The 16237-nt window shown below is 53.0% G+C and overlaps 1 protein-coding gene across 1 annotated transcript in view; it reads right to left on the bottom strand.

Annotated features, from left to right (window-relative positions):
• Window positions 1-16237, bottom strand: part of LOC102451664 (IgGFc-binding protein-like) — a 113108-nt gene that overhangs the window by 44408 nt on the left and 52463 nt on the right. The window contains exons 67-89 of the mRNA XM_089780988.1: window positions 15732-15816; window positions 15535-15585; window positions 14026-14076; window positions 12837-13084; window positions 12320-12497; window positions 11845-11953; window positions 11201-11292; window positions 10322-10498; window positions 9750-9952; window positions 9125-9269; window positions 8180-8299; window positions 7835-8097; window positions 7112-7196; window positions 6915-6965; window positions 5406-5456; window positions 4217-4464; window positions 3700-3877; window positions 3225-3333; window positions 2581-2672; window positions 1702-1878; window positions 1130-1332; window positions 495-648; window positions 89-139 (exon numbers count right to left, since the gene is read on the bottom strand). Coding sequence (XP_089637114.1) covers window positions 89-139; window positions 495-648; window positions 1130-1332; window positions 1702-1878; window positions 2581-2672; window positions 3225-3333; window positions 3700-3877; window positions 4217-4464; window positions 5406-5456; window positions 6915-6965; window positions 7112-7196; window positions 7835-8097; window positions 8180-8299; window positions 9125-9269; window positions 9750-9952; window positions 10322-10498; window positions 11201-11292; window positions 11845-11953; window positions 12320-12497; window positions 12837-13084; window positions 14026-14076; window positions 15535-15585; window positions 15732-15816 — 3121 coding nt within the window. The remainder of the gene's footprint in view (window positions 1-88; window positions 140-494; window positions 649-1129; window positions 1333-1701; window positions 1879-2580; window positions 2673-3224; window positions 3334-3699; window positions 3878-4216; window positions 4465-5405; window positions 5457-6914; window positions 6966-7111; window positions 7197-7834; window positions 8098-8179; window positions 8300-9124; window positions 9270-9749; window positions 9953-10321; window positions 10499-11200; window positions 11293-11844; window positions 11954-12319; window positions 12498-12836; window positions 13085-14025; window positions 14077-15534; window positions 15586-15731; window positions 15817-16237) is intronic.

The following is a 16237-nucleotide window of genomic DNA, read 5'->3' on the forward strand; positions in this document are numbered from 1 at the left end:
TGTAACCTCATGTGAAACCAGCCGTCAATTCCACAGCCCACCAGGAAAGGTCAAGGAGACTGAGAAAGCTCTGAGGGAAACACGTTACCTGTTGGACTGGTGCCTACGGTAGTGGGACTTGAAGTGGTTGAGGGTTCTCCTGGGAAAAGATAAGACGACATTAAGGTTGAGAAGTTTCTCATTCTCATCCTAAATCGACACTTTTGTGTTCAATGTTTTCATTTGCGGGAATGGGCGTTTTGGGGGTTGATTCTCCATTCCCCACTCAAGTAAAACGCGAGTGATTCTACGCCAGCTCCACTTCCTCTGCGGCTGAAATCTTGAGGATTGCGAGACGGGATTAGTCATTGAGTGTCTCTGCACTGGCAAGCATCAGCAGTCAGCTCCTTCCTGGGCCATCACGGATGGGGGTCAGGTATCAAGAGAAACCCTTCCGGGCAGGGACGGGCTAATGACTGAACTCACACGTGGAAGCGTTTGCAGGGGGAACTCACCAGGTGGGACAGGGGGGAAACAACCCAACACCCCGTCCTGCACTCGGCATTCCTCCAGCGCCCCACACTCCCAAGCGGTGCAGGTGATGCTGTTGTTGCCGTGACAGGAGCAGCGCTCCTTGCAGGTGTCACGGGGGAACCAGCTTTCGTTCAGCTGTTAGAGAAAGGAGAGGCTCTTGAATATGAAATAGTATAATGTCTCCGGAGGAGTGTCTCCATGGGGCACAATGAAAGGAGTGTGGCATGGATCAATGCCTGTAATACTCTCCAGGCCACCGGCTGCCTCCCCAGTGAAACCGTGTGGCCCCAGAAAAGGTGTGCCGCACTCGGACTCAAGAGACCTGATTTCTGTTCGCAACGGTGGCCTGCTGGCAAGCTTATGCAATCATGCGATTGCTCCGTGCCTCAGTTTCCCCCTCTTTAAAAAGGGAATGAAAACACTGATGCCTTTTGGCACGTACGTACTTGGGGATCTCCCCGTGAGACGAGCTAGGCATGGTTACTATTGAAATGAACAATGACATCCACACAACCCACTGGCCTGAGCCCATGTGAGGAGAGACGCTGTCAATTCAATTTTTACCAGTTACGGAAACACTAAAAGAACCTGGGATTGTTGTCTCGGGGTAACTTGCCTGATGATAGTGGTTGTTTTCATCCACACAGCCGCATTGGCTCTCCAGCACACAGGTGTCTCCGCTCAGAGTGTAGCCTTCCTTACAGAAACAGCCTTCCACGGGCAAGGAGCTGCAAGGGCTAAATGCAGAGGGAGTCACGCAGCTGGAAGGACATCTGCTCCCACAGCTCTTGTACTGGCTTCCTTCGGCACAGGAGATTGCTACAAGTGAGGAGAAAACTGCAGATTACTAACAGGAAACTCCCAACGCCATTCTCTTCACACCGCCCCTGTTTGTTCCAGAACAGCGTAGTGTGGCCAGAAAGCCGTTCACATGGGGAATACTGCAGGCTGAGGCTTTTCTCCAGGAAAACCCTCTCTGCGGGGAATGACACAGCACCAAGCCCGGCAGGATCCAGTGAAGAACTGGACCAGACAGAGGAGCGGAGGACGGAGAGACGACCCGCAAAGCATTACGGGACTGGAAAGTCCAGGCCATCAGAAGAGGCAGAAAGGTCTATTTCTGAAGGAAGTCTTGCATTACAAAGGGCTGAATCTCAGAAGGGAATAGCTATCGATTACAGCACTCACGGCACAGAGTACTATTTCTCCATTCTCTGCAGACCCCGGCATTTGTGCACGACTCCGCATAAGCCTGCAGCCCGTGGCATAAGGACGCTGCCTTGTCATCAGTGTAACACCAGTCGTACACACAGTTTTCCAGGAATTGGTCTGGAGCTACGTGGGCGTGACAGTCCTTGAAGATGCCTGGGTAAGTGGAGAAAGATACAGTCTCAGACAGGCAAGAGGGAATCAATCAGCTTAGCTCCACCTCTACCCTGGCAATCACTCTCCTGGCAAGGAGTCTCTGCTCCCTGGCAGGGGTAGGTTGACCAGGTCTCTTTAATGAACCCAAACCAAACCTGAAGCTGAATACACCCAAATGCTGATGAGACTTGGCTTTGCTTGGCTTGGGACCGCCCCTTCTTGGCCAGGGGATTGCAATGTAGCTCAAAGTGGACACGCTTCTAGCTAGACAGCGAGCTGTGGGCTGGGAGGTAAGGTACGCTGGTACCGGAGACACACCGCCCATTCCCTGTCTGGAGGAGGGAATGCCTCACGCACTTCGATACCCCGGTCATAAAGGCCATTGGGGCCACTGCGCTATGTGAATGCGAGGCAATGGGAGGTCTGGGCAGGCAAGGGCTGCAGAACTCGGCTCTCGAAAAGCAAGTCCCAAAAAATCCGCGCAACCTGGTGCCGTGTGAATGCACAATCCGGTCTGAGCACGGAAGCCTCCCCAACTCGGGGGACTTCTAGTGTGGCGTTCAGTATTGGGGGCTATGCCCGTTCCAATGGGAGCTCATAGCAATGGGCTCCAGGGGGTAAGGTCCAGATGCAGGCAAGTGCACCATGAAGTATGGAGTGATTTCAATCCGTTTGCCCCTGGCTCAGCCACGGCCACACTACCTGTGGGGTCGGTGATCATGCCGCAGGCCGTGTTCTTCCTCGCTTCACTCTCCAGCTCAGGGTGACAGATCCCGGATTCGTCAGGGGAGCACCTGCCAAGGGAAAGACACTCTTCTATGGACATTCCTTTATCTCCCAGGCCAGATGTGCAAAGGATGGCACCATCCCTGCAGTGCAGGCCTGACTCGGTCACAGCCACGGAGCAGAGTCAGGCTCAGGGAAAGGCTGAGAGCTCTGCTCCCCACTCCAACACTGCAGCAAGGGCTCCGTTCCCGCTCGGGGGAATTGGGCTGCTCCGCCACTCACCAGTGGAATTGGGAGTGCGACAAGCCTGCGCAGGAAGCAGTGGCTCTTTCTGTCCCCTGAGTGGGACAGCGGGTCACGCCCAGCCACCCAGCAGCTCTTCCTGCACTGGAGGACAGGCGACCCAAGGCGGCAGGCTGTAGGAGGCCTGCTACTCGCTCGCTGCCTGCGGTCAATGGTGGGGGGAGTTCCAGGGTGCACTGGAGAGGGTGGGAGTTGTGCTCAGCCTAGTAGGGTACTGAGGGGATCGGTCATGGATGGCACCCTGTGGCAGGGCATGCAGCCTGCTTTCCTAGATCTTCCCGAGCAGAGACCCCGGATTTGCTTCCGTCTGTACGTACACGGTGTTGTTCTCTACCGCTAGCCAGCTCTCGCCCAGCTCTGTGGAATCTGCCGCAATGCTGCCGTTCGGCTTTCTGTTGTCGTCCTTTGGATCGCCATTGTAATTACCTGTCACGAGAGAAAGTTCGTTGGGTGTGTGAAGGGCTTAGTGCGTGGCTGTCAAACCCATCGGTCTCAAAGAGTTGGCATTTGTGTGTACCAGTACCTTCCCCGGGAAGGAGTAGGTATTGTTCACCTATGGGTATGTCTATACCATGGGTTCCCAAACTGGAGGGCATGAAGAAATTCCGGGGGGCAGCGTGAGGCAATACAGCCCCTGCCCCCATCAAGTTTTCTTGTCCCGGTCAGTTCCTTTTTTTTTGCTCAACAACTTTTGCTGTTCGTCAGGAGGGGGCGTGCGGGATTTTCAAAAATCAAAAAGGAGGCGTGATGCCGAAAAGTCTGGGAACCTCTGCTCAACACAGGGATACTCACCACACAGGCCACAGAGCTGGCCCCGGTAGTCACAGGGCACTGACACCTCCGCATAGTGATTGCCGTCGAATCTGACCCAGAGTCCGAAATCGGTTTCCAAGAGCACGTAGCCCCCGCTGACCTGGATCTTGATCTTGTTTTCAATTTCCACAGGCAGGTTCCTTCTGGTGCCGTTCACCTGCACAACACGTTAGGAAAATGTAGTCACCAGGAGTAACCACCGATTCCCAGTGAGTAGCCCGTGAATAGGCTGTTCAGGGACTTCACTGGACGTAGCGATCTCATTCACCCTGGGAATGGGAAGCAAATATGGCAGAAAATTGACAGAAAGCAAAATTCAACTACCAGTCCTGAGCATTCTCAGCGCAAACCTAATTCCAAGAAGCGCACACAGCCAGTGAGAAAAGAGAAACCCACCAGGTGACCTGCCAGTGCAATCCAATGTCTCAGTTTTCACAAGTCTCAGTTAGGAATGTCAGATGATTGGAATATTGCTGTTAAATCACCTTTCACTTACATTCACTTTCCTGTTCTGCAGCAAGGAAATCTGAGTTCCATAGACGTCCACGTTCACGGACTTTACATAGGACACTTTGGTATTGGAGCCCCTGTGCTCATTGGTGGTGGAGACGTCGAAAGGTGGGAGCCCCCCGGAGGCGTTGCAGACTTTGGAGAGGGTGTAGGTGCAGTTTCCCATGAAATGGTGAACTCTGCCGTCAAAGGTGTTGTAATGTGGGTCCCCTGAGGCACTGCAGGTGCCGCGGCCTTAGGAGGAAGAAAGGTGGATTAGTCCCAGCAAATCCCCGTCACACGCTGTTACTTTTTGCTCCAGCGAGCACATGGTGTTGGTGTGCACTTCCAGCTCATGCCAGGGGAGTCGGCCTTTTGAGAAGCAGGTAGAGGTCATGTCATGTTTATTTATATTGTTGCAGATCTCCAGAGGAAGCTCCCCTGAATATCGACCCATTTTGCCACTTGAGAAGCTAAGTGATGAGCACAAGGCTCCACTGCTAGTCAGTGGCCTCTTGACGTACAGTAGCAAAATGGTGAAAGCATCCTGCTCTCGCCATAAGTGGCCCCTTCCTTTTACAACCAATCCAGTTGTGATTCTAATCCTGTAACTGCTCGTGTTGCTGTGCCACACTCGGCTATCTGATCTCTGAACACAAAGGAAATACCAATAGTAGGGAGGTGATGTGAAATCCCGTGGAAATACATCATGGAGTTTTCAAATGATATTACCCAGCAAGTTGAAATCGGAACCAAAGAATCCTTTTTGAAAGCAGCACTCTTGGTCCAGGGGGAATCCCCTAGGTCAGTGAAACAGTGTGCCTGAAGCCAGTGTGGCAAAGCCAGACAGTACTAAGTTTACTGAAGCCTATGACAGGTGGGTAAATGCTGCTGAATTTCCTCTGTCTGGTCTGATCCCTGGCAGCAGGCTAGCCTCAGGTTGTCCTCCTGCGAGATTCAGATATCAGACAAACCTGGACTAGTTGCACCCGGTGAGTCACTTTATCATTTGCAAGGTGGAAGGGATTCGGGTAGAAGCAGTGAATAACATGAGCTGAGGGATTGGTCTGCATTACAGTTAATGCTGAGATTTCAAAGTATTCAACAAATCCAATCCTATTCTGCACTCAGGTACCAATCTCAGCCCGCACGAGAATGGGAAGGACACTGTTCCAGTATGGAGGAATCCACCTTACCTGTCTGACAAGGTACTTCTGAAGTTGGACTTCCTGTGGTCGGGGATTCTCCTGGTGAAATAGATCAAGAAATTACCGTTAAGACATTGGCCATTCTGTTCTATGAAGAATGTTCTATGGCCTGTGTGCAAACAGCAGTAGCTCATACCAGGGCGGCCCTAGACTAGCTGCCAGCAACTGGCGCCCTAGGCAAATCATGTAATCGGCGCCCCAATCTCCAAACCCCTCAACGAAACTGCGCCACCATTTGGCGCCCCATTAAACGGGGCGCCCTAGTCAACCGCTTCGTTCACCTATCTGGACGGTGTGATGGGGCGGAGGCGCCCCGCACTCCAGTCCCACCGGCGGCTGCTTATCTGGCGGCTCTCGGGGCAGGGGGCAGGGTGGCGGCATCGGGCGCACCGTGTGACACAGGCCGAGCGGTGCAGGGGCCGGCCTACTGGCTGTGTGGCAGCTGTTCCCGGGCGGCTGCCCCGGCAGCATGCCCACGTACCGCCTGGAGGCCGGGCGCCAGCATGGGGGGAGTAACGTCGGACCACGGCCCCACCAACGGACCGGAAGCGGGGCACGCCGGAAGGGGCGGGATCCCACGGTCAGGGAGTCTGCGCGGGGATTTAAACCCTGGGAGATGCCGCAGACAGGAGAGGTCCGAGGAAGCGGCCTCTCGCCAAGGCCCAGCAGCGGATGGAACCCAAGGCGACGAGGTGAGCCCGGAGGCAAGGGGATATCTGACCGCGGAGAGAGGAAGTAGCCCAGGGCGGGCAAAGGGAGCCTGTGGGTTGGCGAGTTACGGCTGATGCCCCACCAGCAAGACCGGACACAGAAGCATCCGTGTTCTTAGGGCCCTGAGCTGGGGGTCTGTGAGAGGGGGCGGGCCCGGACCTCCGTCTCCCCGCGGCCTGTGCGAGACCAGTCCCTGCTTAGGGGTCAGCAAAATCCCAGGCAAGTGAGGGCCCGGAGAGTCTTGGACAAAACAGACTCAAATGCCGAAGGGTGCTCAAAAGGGTAAAGGAAACATGGGGAAAGGGAAGTGGTACCAGGTGAAAACGGGGCGCACGGCCCAACTCGTTTACAGATGGGCTGCCCCTGAGCTCATACAACTCCTTACAACACACAGGCTGCATGTGCCCTCAGCATACAAGCGCTCTTGTGTGACCAAAGAGGGGGATTTCCCCTCAGCCCCAGTCTCCGTGCAAACTAACGTGTGGTACTTGCGACTGCAGGGGTTCTCGTTGTGTGGAACGGAGTGGTTTCTGAAACAGGGCTTGTTCCTTGCACTGTTGTGGAATCTAACACGAGATGATCCCAGAATTGGTCATTGTGAACCAGGAACCCCCAGCGTGAGGGTCAGTAACATACACAGGGGAACTGCGACCTACACTTCAAAATGAACCTTTCTGCATCCCAACTGCTGTGTTATTTGTAACCTCATGTGAAACCAGCCGTCAATTCCACAGCCCACCAGGAAAGGTCAAGGAGACTGAGAAAGCTCTGAGGGAAACACGTTACCTGTTGGACTGGTGCCTACGGTAGTGGGACTTGAAGTGGTTGAGGGTTCTCCTGGGAAAAGATAAGACGACATTAAGGTTGAGAAGTTTCTCATTCTGGTCTATGGAAAGAATAACCCTTGGGGAGGTTTTAATTAACGTGCAAATGATCATGTGTGAGAAGTGTGATTCCAGAAACACAAAGCAAGTGACAAATACCCAAACAGCAACCAGGATCCAGGAACACGTCATCCACAGAGACCCGCGTTCGGTTGTCCGTGCCAGTCACACCTTCCAACACAACCTGCAGGAGGAGTCAAACGACAGTTTGTTATGCATCTGATATAGAATTGCACCACAGGCGTTAATGAGTAGCAGTGACCTGGATGTTAGACTGATGAGGACACGTGTTCTTTCCTGTTCTGGGCAGGACGATGGTAACTTGATCACAATACACCTACCATGCTGAATTTTGTAAAAGTTTCACTTGTGTTCTGTGGCATTGTGACGGGAGCCCAGACCCCATTCAGTGACTGGGGCTGAAAGACTTAATACTCTTTGTCTGAGGGCCTAAACACCCACCCACAGCTGTCTGTCAGAGAATCAGTGCTTTGGGGTATGAGGCTAACTTGGCTGCAGAACCCATGAAATGCTGAATTAAAAGAGTTCCATGAGGAAGGGCAGAGACATTTTTCTTTAATCTCGATCCCTAAGCTCGTTTAATGTTTGGGGTTCCACTGGGCTGTGGGTTCCCTGCCAGTGTTACCTCAAGGTCTATCAACTTTTGCGCTCCCCAAAGAGATGCAACACACATAAACATGCATCACAAGTTCCCAGTGTCACTTCATGGCCAGCACGTCTCTCTGACTTGGACACAACGACCTTTCTTCCCCCGTAATCGCAAAGGTACCACCAAGCCGGTTTCTTTGGTTGCATCATCACCTGAAATCCGCCCGAAATGTGCAAATCCACTGCTGCTTCAAGCCAGCTGTCTCCCTTGCTTCCAGTCGTTAGCCACAGCAGAAGAGGTTTGCCATCCGCTTCCTGAAGCAGATACACCTTCAGCGCCCCATCGTCTGCGACTCCTGCTATGTGGTATCGGAATCGGAAACACGCAGCCTGCCTGGCCGTGCAGTGGGGGCTTATTAGCTGTCCTTTCTCCTCTGGGCGCGCGTAGCGGCTGTCGGTGGAGATGTAATAGCCACCTGTGAACAAAAGGGCAGCAGTCAGACCATGGGCACCTTCTCCTCAAGAAGCCTCAGTTACCGTGTATGACGAAATACTTGCCATGTGATATGTTGCCGTACGGAGGTGCCACGGAGATGCGTCTCCAGTCAAAGTCATCGGACGTGGACTGTGTCCATTCACAGAAGTGATCATCGAATGAGCAATTGAAGCGACAGCCCTCTGAAAAGAAGAGTCATGATTCATTGTGTTATTGGAAGAGAAACGTGTAATCGGGCTTATTCACCGCTCAGTCAACGGAGATCCACGTTCAAAAGAATATTTACAATTTATTGTCAAATCCCTTCAAAACACCAGATTCTGCACCAAGGACCAAATCCATTCTGACTTAGGTTAGTGCATCTCCCAATACGACTTATAGCTAAAGTTGGAAAGAAATGATTATTCTTAGGAAACTTACGGTGATCGTATGGTCTAAATACTTCCTAAGTGCCTTCAATCTGTAACAGTCAAGTATGCCTACCACCAATGTAAGTGAGACGGACCCATGAGAAAGTGTACACATTTCATGTTGAGTGCAATGTTGATGAAGCAATGGCATGTATTGTTTTTATTAACAATTGAGGATGGATGTTAAGGCTGGCCTTGGTGTATTTTTCACAGTCTTTAAGACAATGTAAAGGTGGAGTCATTTGCAAGAGCAATTTTGACTTCAAATTTGTTCCCCTCCCTCGGTATTATCCTAAATCGACACTTTTGTGTTCAATGTTTTCATTTGCGGGAATGGGCGTTTTGGGGGTTGATTCTCCATTCCCCACTCAAGTAAAACGCGAGTGATTCTACGCCAGCTCCACTTCCTCTGCGGCTGAAATCTTGAGGATTGCGAGACAGGGGATTAGTCATTGAGTGTCTCTGCACTGGCAAGCATCAGCAGTCAGCTCCTTCCTGGGCCATCACGGATGGGTCAGGTATCCAGAGAAACCCTTCTGGGCAAGAACGGGCTAATGACTGAGCTCACACGTGGAAGCGTTTGCAGGGGGGACTCACCAGAGGGGTAACAACCCAACACCCCGTCCTGCACTCGGCATTCCTCCAGCGCCCCACACTCCCAAGCGGTGCAGGTGATGCTGTTGTTGCCGTGACAGGAGCAGCGCTCCTTGCAGGTGTCACGGGGGAACCAGCTTTCGTTCAGCTGTTAGAGAAAGGAGAGGCTCTTGAATATGAAATAGTATAATGTCTCCGGAGGAGTGTCTCCATAGGGCACAATGAAAGGAGTGTGGCATGGATCAATGCCTGTAATAAGCTCCAGACCACCGGCTGCCTCCCCAGTGAAACCGTGTGACCCCAAAAAGGTGTGCCGCACTCGGACTCAAGAGACCTGATTTCTGTTCGCAACGGTGGCCTGCTGGCAAGCTTATGCAATCATGCGATTGCTCCGTGCCTCAGTTTCCCCCTCTTTAAAAAGGGAATGAAAACACTGATGCCTTTTGGCACGTACGTACTTGGGGATCTCCCCGTGAGACGAGCTAGGCATGGTTACTATTGAAATGAACAATGACATCCACACAACCCACTGGCCTGAGCCCATGTGAGGAGAGACGCTGTCAATTCAATTTTTACCAGTTACGGAAACACTAAAAGAACCTGGGATTGTTGTCTCGGGGTAACTTGCCTGATGATAGTGGTTGTTTTCATCCACACAGCCGCATTGGCTCTCCAGCACACAGGTGTCTCCGCTCAGAGTGTAGCCTTCCTTACAGAAACAGCCTTCCACGGGCAAGGAGCTGCAAGGGCTAAATGCAGAGGGAGTCACGCAGCTGGAAGGACACCTGCTCCCACAGCTCTTGTACTGGCTCCCTTCGGCACAGGAGATTGCTACAAGTGAGGAGAAAACCGCAGATTACTAACAGGAAACTCCCAACGCCATTCTCTTCACACCGCCCCTGTTTGTTCCAGAACAGCGTAGTGTGGCCAGAAAGCCGTTCACATGGGGAATGCTGCAGGCTGAGGCTTTTCTCCAGGAAAACCCTCTCTGCGGGGAATGACACAGCACCAAGCCCGGCAGGATCCAGTGAAGAACTGGACCAGACAGAGGAGCGGAGGATAGAGAGACGACCCGCAAAGCATTACGGGACTGGAAAGTCCAGGCCATCAGAAGAGGCAGAAAGGTCTATTTCTGAAGGAAGTCTTGCATTACAAAGGGCTGAATCTCAGAAGGGAATAGCTATCGATTACAGCACTCACGGCACAGAGTACTATTTCTCCATTCTCTGCAGACCCCGGCATTTGTGCACGACTCCGCATAAGCCTGCAGCCCGTGGCATAAGGACGCTGTCTTGTCATCAGTGTAACACCAGTCGTACACACAGTTTTCCAGGAATTGGTCTGGAGCTACGTGGGCGTGACAGTCCTTGAAGATGCCTGGGTAAGTGGAGAAAGATACAGTCTCAGACAGGCAAGAGGGAAGCAATCAGCTGAGCTCCACCTCTACCCTGGCAATCACTCTCCTGGCAAGGAGTCTCTGCTCCCTGGCAGGGGTAGGTTGACCAGGTCTCTTTAATGAACCCAAACCAAACCTGAAGCTGAATACACCCAAATGCTGATGAGACTTGGCTTTGCTTGGCTTGGGACCGCCCCTTCTCGGCCAGGGGATTGCAATGTAGCTCAAAGTGGACACGCTTCTAGCTAGACAGCGAGCTGTGGGCTGGGAGGTAAGGTACGCTGGTACCGGAGACACACCGCCCATTCCCTGTCTGGAGGAGGGAATGCCTCACGCACTTCGATACCCCGGTCATAAAGGCCATTGGGGCCACTGCGCTATGTGAATGCGAGGCAATGGGAGGTCTGGGCAGGCAAGGGCTGCAGAACTCGGCTCTCGAAAAGCAAGTCCCAAAAAATCCGCGCAACCTTGTGCCGTGTGAATGCACAATCCGGTCTGAGCACGGAAGCCTCCCCAACTCGGGGGACTTCTAGTGTGGCGTTCAGTATTGGGGGCTGTGCCCGTTCCAATGGGAGCTCATAGCAATGGGCTCCAGGGGGTAAGGTCCAGATGCAGGCAAGTGCACCATGAAGTATGGAGTGATTTCAATCCGTTTGCCCCTGGCTCAGCCACGGCCACACTACCTGTGGGGTCGGTGATCATGCCGCAGGCCGTGTTCTTCCTCGCTTCACTCTCCAGCTCAGGGTCACAGATCCCGGATTCGTCAGGGGAGCACCTGCCAAGGGAAAGACACTCTTCTATGGACGTTCCTTTATCTCCCAGGCCAGATGTGCAAAGGATGGCACCATCCCTGCAGTGCAGGCCTGACTCGGTCACAGCCACGGAGCAGAGTCGGGCTCAGGGAAAGGCTGAGAGCTCTGCTCCCCACTGCCACACTGCAGCAAGGGCTCCGTTCCCGCTCGGGGGAATTGGGCTGCTCCGCCACTCACCAGTGGAATTGGGAGTGCGACAAGCCTGCGCAGGAAGCAGTGGCTCTTTCTGTCCCCTGAGTGGGACAGCGGGTCACGCCCAGCCACCCAGCAGCTCTTCCTGCACTGGAGGACAGGCGACCCAAGGAGGCAGGCTGTAGGAGGCCTGCTACTCGCTCGCTGCCTGCGGTCAATGGTGGGGGGAGTTCCAGGGTGCACTGGAGAGGGTGGGAGTTGTGCTCAGCCTAGTAGGGTACTGAGGGGATCGGTCATGGATGGCACCCTGTGGCAGGGCATGCAGCCTGCTTTCCTAGATCTTCCCGAGCAGAGACCCCGGATTTGCTTCCGTCTGTACGTACACGGTGTTGTTCTCTACCGCTAGCCAGCTCTCGCCCAGCTCTGTGGAATCTGCCGCAATGCTGCCGTTCGGCTTTCTGTTGTCGTCCTTTGGATCGCCATTGTAATTACCTGTCACGAGAGAAAGTTCGTTGGGTGTGTGAAGGGCTTAGTGCGTGGCTGTCAAACCCATCGGTCTCAAAGAGTTGGCATTTGTGTGTACCAGTACCTTCCCCGGGAAGGAGTAGGTATTGTTCACCTATGGGTATGTCTATACCATGGGTTCCCAAACTGGAGGGCATGAAGAAATTCCGGGGGGCAGCGTGAGGCAATACAGCCCCTGCCCCCATCAAGTTTTCTTGTCCCGGTCAGTTCCTTTTTTTTTGCTCAACAACTTTTGCTGTTCGTCAGGAGGGGGCGTGCGGGATTTTCAAAAATCAAAAAGGAGGCGTGATGCCGAAAAGTCTGGGAACCTCTGCTCAACACAGGGATACTCACCACACAGGCCACAGAGCTGGCCCCGGTAGTCACAGGGCACTGACACCTCCGCATAGTGATTGCCGTCGAATCTGACCCAGAGTCCGAAATCGGTTTCCAAGAGCACGTAGCCCCCGCTGACCTGGATCTTGATCTTGTTTTCAATTTCCACAGGCAGGTTCCTTCTGGTGCCGTTCACCTGCACAACACGTTAGGAAAATGTAGTCACCAGGAGTAACCACCGATTCCCAGTGAGTAGCCCGTGAATAGGCTGTTCAGGGACTTCACTGGACGTAGCGATCTCATTCACCCTGGGAATGGGAAGCAAATATGGCAGAAAATTGACAGAAAGCAAAATTCAACTACCAATCCTGAGCGTTCTCAGCGCAAACCTAATTCCAAGAAGCGCACACAGCCAGTGAGAAAAGAGAAACCCACCAGGTGACCTGCCAGTGCAATCCAATGTCTCAGTTTTCACAAGTCTCAGTTAGGAATGTCAGATGATTGGAATATTGCTGTTAAATCACCTTTCACTTACATTCACTTTCCTGTTCTGCAGCAAGGAAATCTGAGTTCCATAGACGTCCACGTTCACGGACTTTACATAGGACACTTTGGTATTGGAGCCCCTGTGCTCATTGGTGGTGGAGACGTCGAAAGGTGGGAGCCCCCCGGAGGCGTTGCAGACTTTGGAGAGGGTGTAGGTGCAGTTTCCCATGAAATGGTGAACTCTGCCGTCAAAGGTGTTGTAATGTGGGTCCCCTGAGGCACTGCAGGTGCCGCGGCCTTAGGAGGAAGAAAGGTGGATTAGTCCCAGCAAATCCCCGTCACACGCTGTTACTTTTTGCTCCAGCGAGCACATGGTGTTGGTGTGCACTTCCAGCTCATGCCAGGGGAGTCGGCCTTTTGAGAAGCAGGTAGAGGTCATGTCGTGTTTATTTCTATTGTTGCAGATCTCCAGAGGAAGCTCCCCTGAATATCGACCCATTTTGCCACTTGAGAAGCTAAGTGATGAGCACAAGGCTCCACTGCTAGTCAGTGGCCTCTTGACGTACAGTAGCAAAATGGTGAAAGCATCCTGCTCTCGCCATAAGTGGCCCCTTCCTTTTACAACCAATCCAGTTGTGATTCTAATCCTGTAACTGCTCATGTTGCTGTGCCACACTCGGCTATCTGATCTCTGAACACAAAGGAAATACCAATAGTAGGGAGGTGATGTGAAATCCCGTGGAAATACATCATGGAGTTTTCAAATGATATTACCCAGCAAGTTGAAATCGGAACCAAAGAATCCTTTTTGAAAGCAGCACTCTTGGTCCAGGGGGAATCCCCTAGGTCAGTGAAACAGTGTGCCTGAAGCCAGTGTGGCAAAGCCAGACAGTACTAAGTTTACTGAAGCCTATGACAGGTGGGTAAATGCTGCTGAATTTCCTCTGTCTGGTCTGATCCCTGGCAGCAGGCTAGCCTCAGGTTGTCCTCCTGCGAGATTCAGATATCAGACAAACCTGGACTAGTTGCACCCGGTGAGTCACTTTATCATTTGCAAGGTGGAAGGGATTCGGGTAGAAGCAGTGAATAACATGAGCTGAGGGATTGGTCTGCATTACAGTTAATGCTGAGATTTCAAAGTATTCAACAAATCCAATCCTATTCTGCACTCAGGTACCAATCTCAGCCCGCACGAGAATGGGAAGGACACTGTTCCAGTATGGAGGAATCCACCTTACCTGTCTGACAAGGTACTTCTGAAGTTGGACTTCCTGTGGTCGGGGATTCTCCTGGTGAAATAGATCAAGAAATTACCGTTAAGACATTGGCCATTCTGTTCTATGAAGAATGTTCTATGGCCTGTGTGCAAACAGCAGTAGCTCATACCAGGGCGGCCCTAGACTAGCTGCCAGCAACTGGCGCCCTAGGCAAATCATGTAATCGGCGCCCCAATCTCCAAACCCCTCAACGAAACTGCGCCACCATTTGGCGCCCCATTAAACGGGGCGCCCTAGTCAACCGCTTCGTTCACCTATCTGGACGGTGTGATGGGGCGGAGGCGCCCCGCACTCCAGTCCCACCGGCGGCTGCTTATCTGGCGGCTCTCGGGGCAGGGGGCAGGGTGGCGGCATCGGGCGCACCGTGTGACACAGGCCGAGCGGTGCAGGGGCCGGCCTACTGGCTGTGTGGCAGCTGTTCCCGGGCGGCTGCCCCGGCAGCATGCCCACGTACCGCCTGGAGGCCGGGCGCCAGCATGGGGGGAGTAACGTCGGACCACGGCCCCACCAACGGACCGGAAGCGGGGCACGCCGGAAGGGGCGGGATCCCACGGTCAGGGAGTCTGCGCGGGGATTTAAACCCTGGGAGATGCCGCAGACAGGAGAGGTCCGAGGAAGCGGCCTCTCGCCAAGGCCCAGCAGCGGATGGAACCCAAGGCGACGAGGTGAGCCCGGAGGCAAGGGGATATCTGACCGCGGAGAGAGGAAGTAGCCCAGGGCGGGCAAAGGGAGCCTGTGGGTTGGCGAGTTACGGCTGATGCCCCACCAGCAAGACCGGACACAGAAGCATCCGTGTTCTTAGGGCCCTGAGCTGGGGGTCTGTGAGAGGGGGCGGGCCCGGACCTCCGTCTCCCCGCGGCCTGTGCGAGACCAGTCCCTGCTTAGGGGTCAGCAAAATCCCAGGCAAGTGAGGGCCCGGAGAGTCTTGGACAAAACAGACTCAAATGCCGAAGGGTGCTCAAAAGGGTAAAGGAAACATGGGGAAAGGGAAGTGGTACCAGGTGAAAACGGGGCGCACGGCCCAACTCGTTTACAGATGGGCTGCCCCTGAGCTCATACAACTCCTTACAACACACAGGCTGCATGTGCCCTCAGCATACAAGCGCTCTTGTGTGACCAAAGAGGGGGATTTCCCCTCAGCCCCAGTCTCCGTGCAAACTAACGTGTGGTACTTGCGACTGCAGGGGTTCTCGTTGTGTGGAACGGAGTGGTTTCTGAAACAGGGCTTGTTCCTTGCACTGTTGTGGAATCTAACACGAGATGATCCCAGAATTGGTCATTGTGAACCAGGAACCCCCAGCGTGAGGGTCAGTAACATACACAGGGGAACTGCGACCTACACTTCAAAATGAACCTTTCTGCATCCCAACTGCTGTGTTATTTGTAACCTCATGTGAAACCAGCCGTCAATTCCACAGCCCACCAGGAAAGGTCAAGGAGACTGAGAAAGCTCTGAGGGAAACACGTTACCTGTTGGACTGGTGCCTACGGTAGTGGGACTTGAAGTGGTTGAGGGTTCTCCTGGGAAAAGATAAGACGACATTAAGGTTGAGAAGTTTCTCATTCTGGTCTATGGAAAGAATAACCCTTGGGGAGGTTTTAATTAACGTGCAAATGATCATGTGTGAGAAGTGTGATTCCAGAAACACAAAGCAAGTGACAAATACCCAAACAGCAACCAGGATCCAGGAACACGTCATCCACAGAGACCCGCGTTCGGTTGTCCGTGCCAGTCACACCTTCCAACACAACCTGCAGGAGGAGTCAAACGACAGTTTGTTATGCATCTGATATAGAATTGCACCACAGGCGTTAATGAGTAGCAGTGACCTGGATGTTAGACTGATGAGGACACGTGTTCTTTCCTGTTCTGGGCAGGACGATGGTAACTTGATCACAATACACCTACCATGCTGAATTTTGTAAAAGTTTCACTTGTGTTCTGTGGCATTGTGACGGGAGCCCAGACCCCATTCAGTGACTGGGGCTGAAAGACTTAATACTCTTTGTCTGAGGGCCTAAACACCCACCCACAGCTGTCTGTCAGAGAATCAGTGCTTTGGGGTATGAGGCTAACTTGGCTGCAGAACCCATGAAATGCTGAATTAAAAGAGTTCCATGAGGAAGGGCAGAGACATTTTTCTTTAATCTCGATCCCTAAGCTCGTTTAATG

The sequence above is a fragment of the Pelodiscus sinensis genome, chromosome 10 (assembly GCF_052426305.1).
Source record: "Pelodiscus sinensis isolate ZL-2025 chromosome 10, ASM5242630v1, whole genome shotgun sequence".
In the NCBI taxonomy this organism is placed as follows: Eukaryota; Metazoa; Chordata; order Testudines; family Trionychidae; genus Pelodiscus; species Pelodiscus sinensis.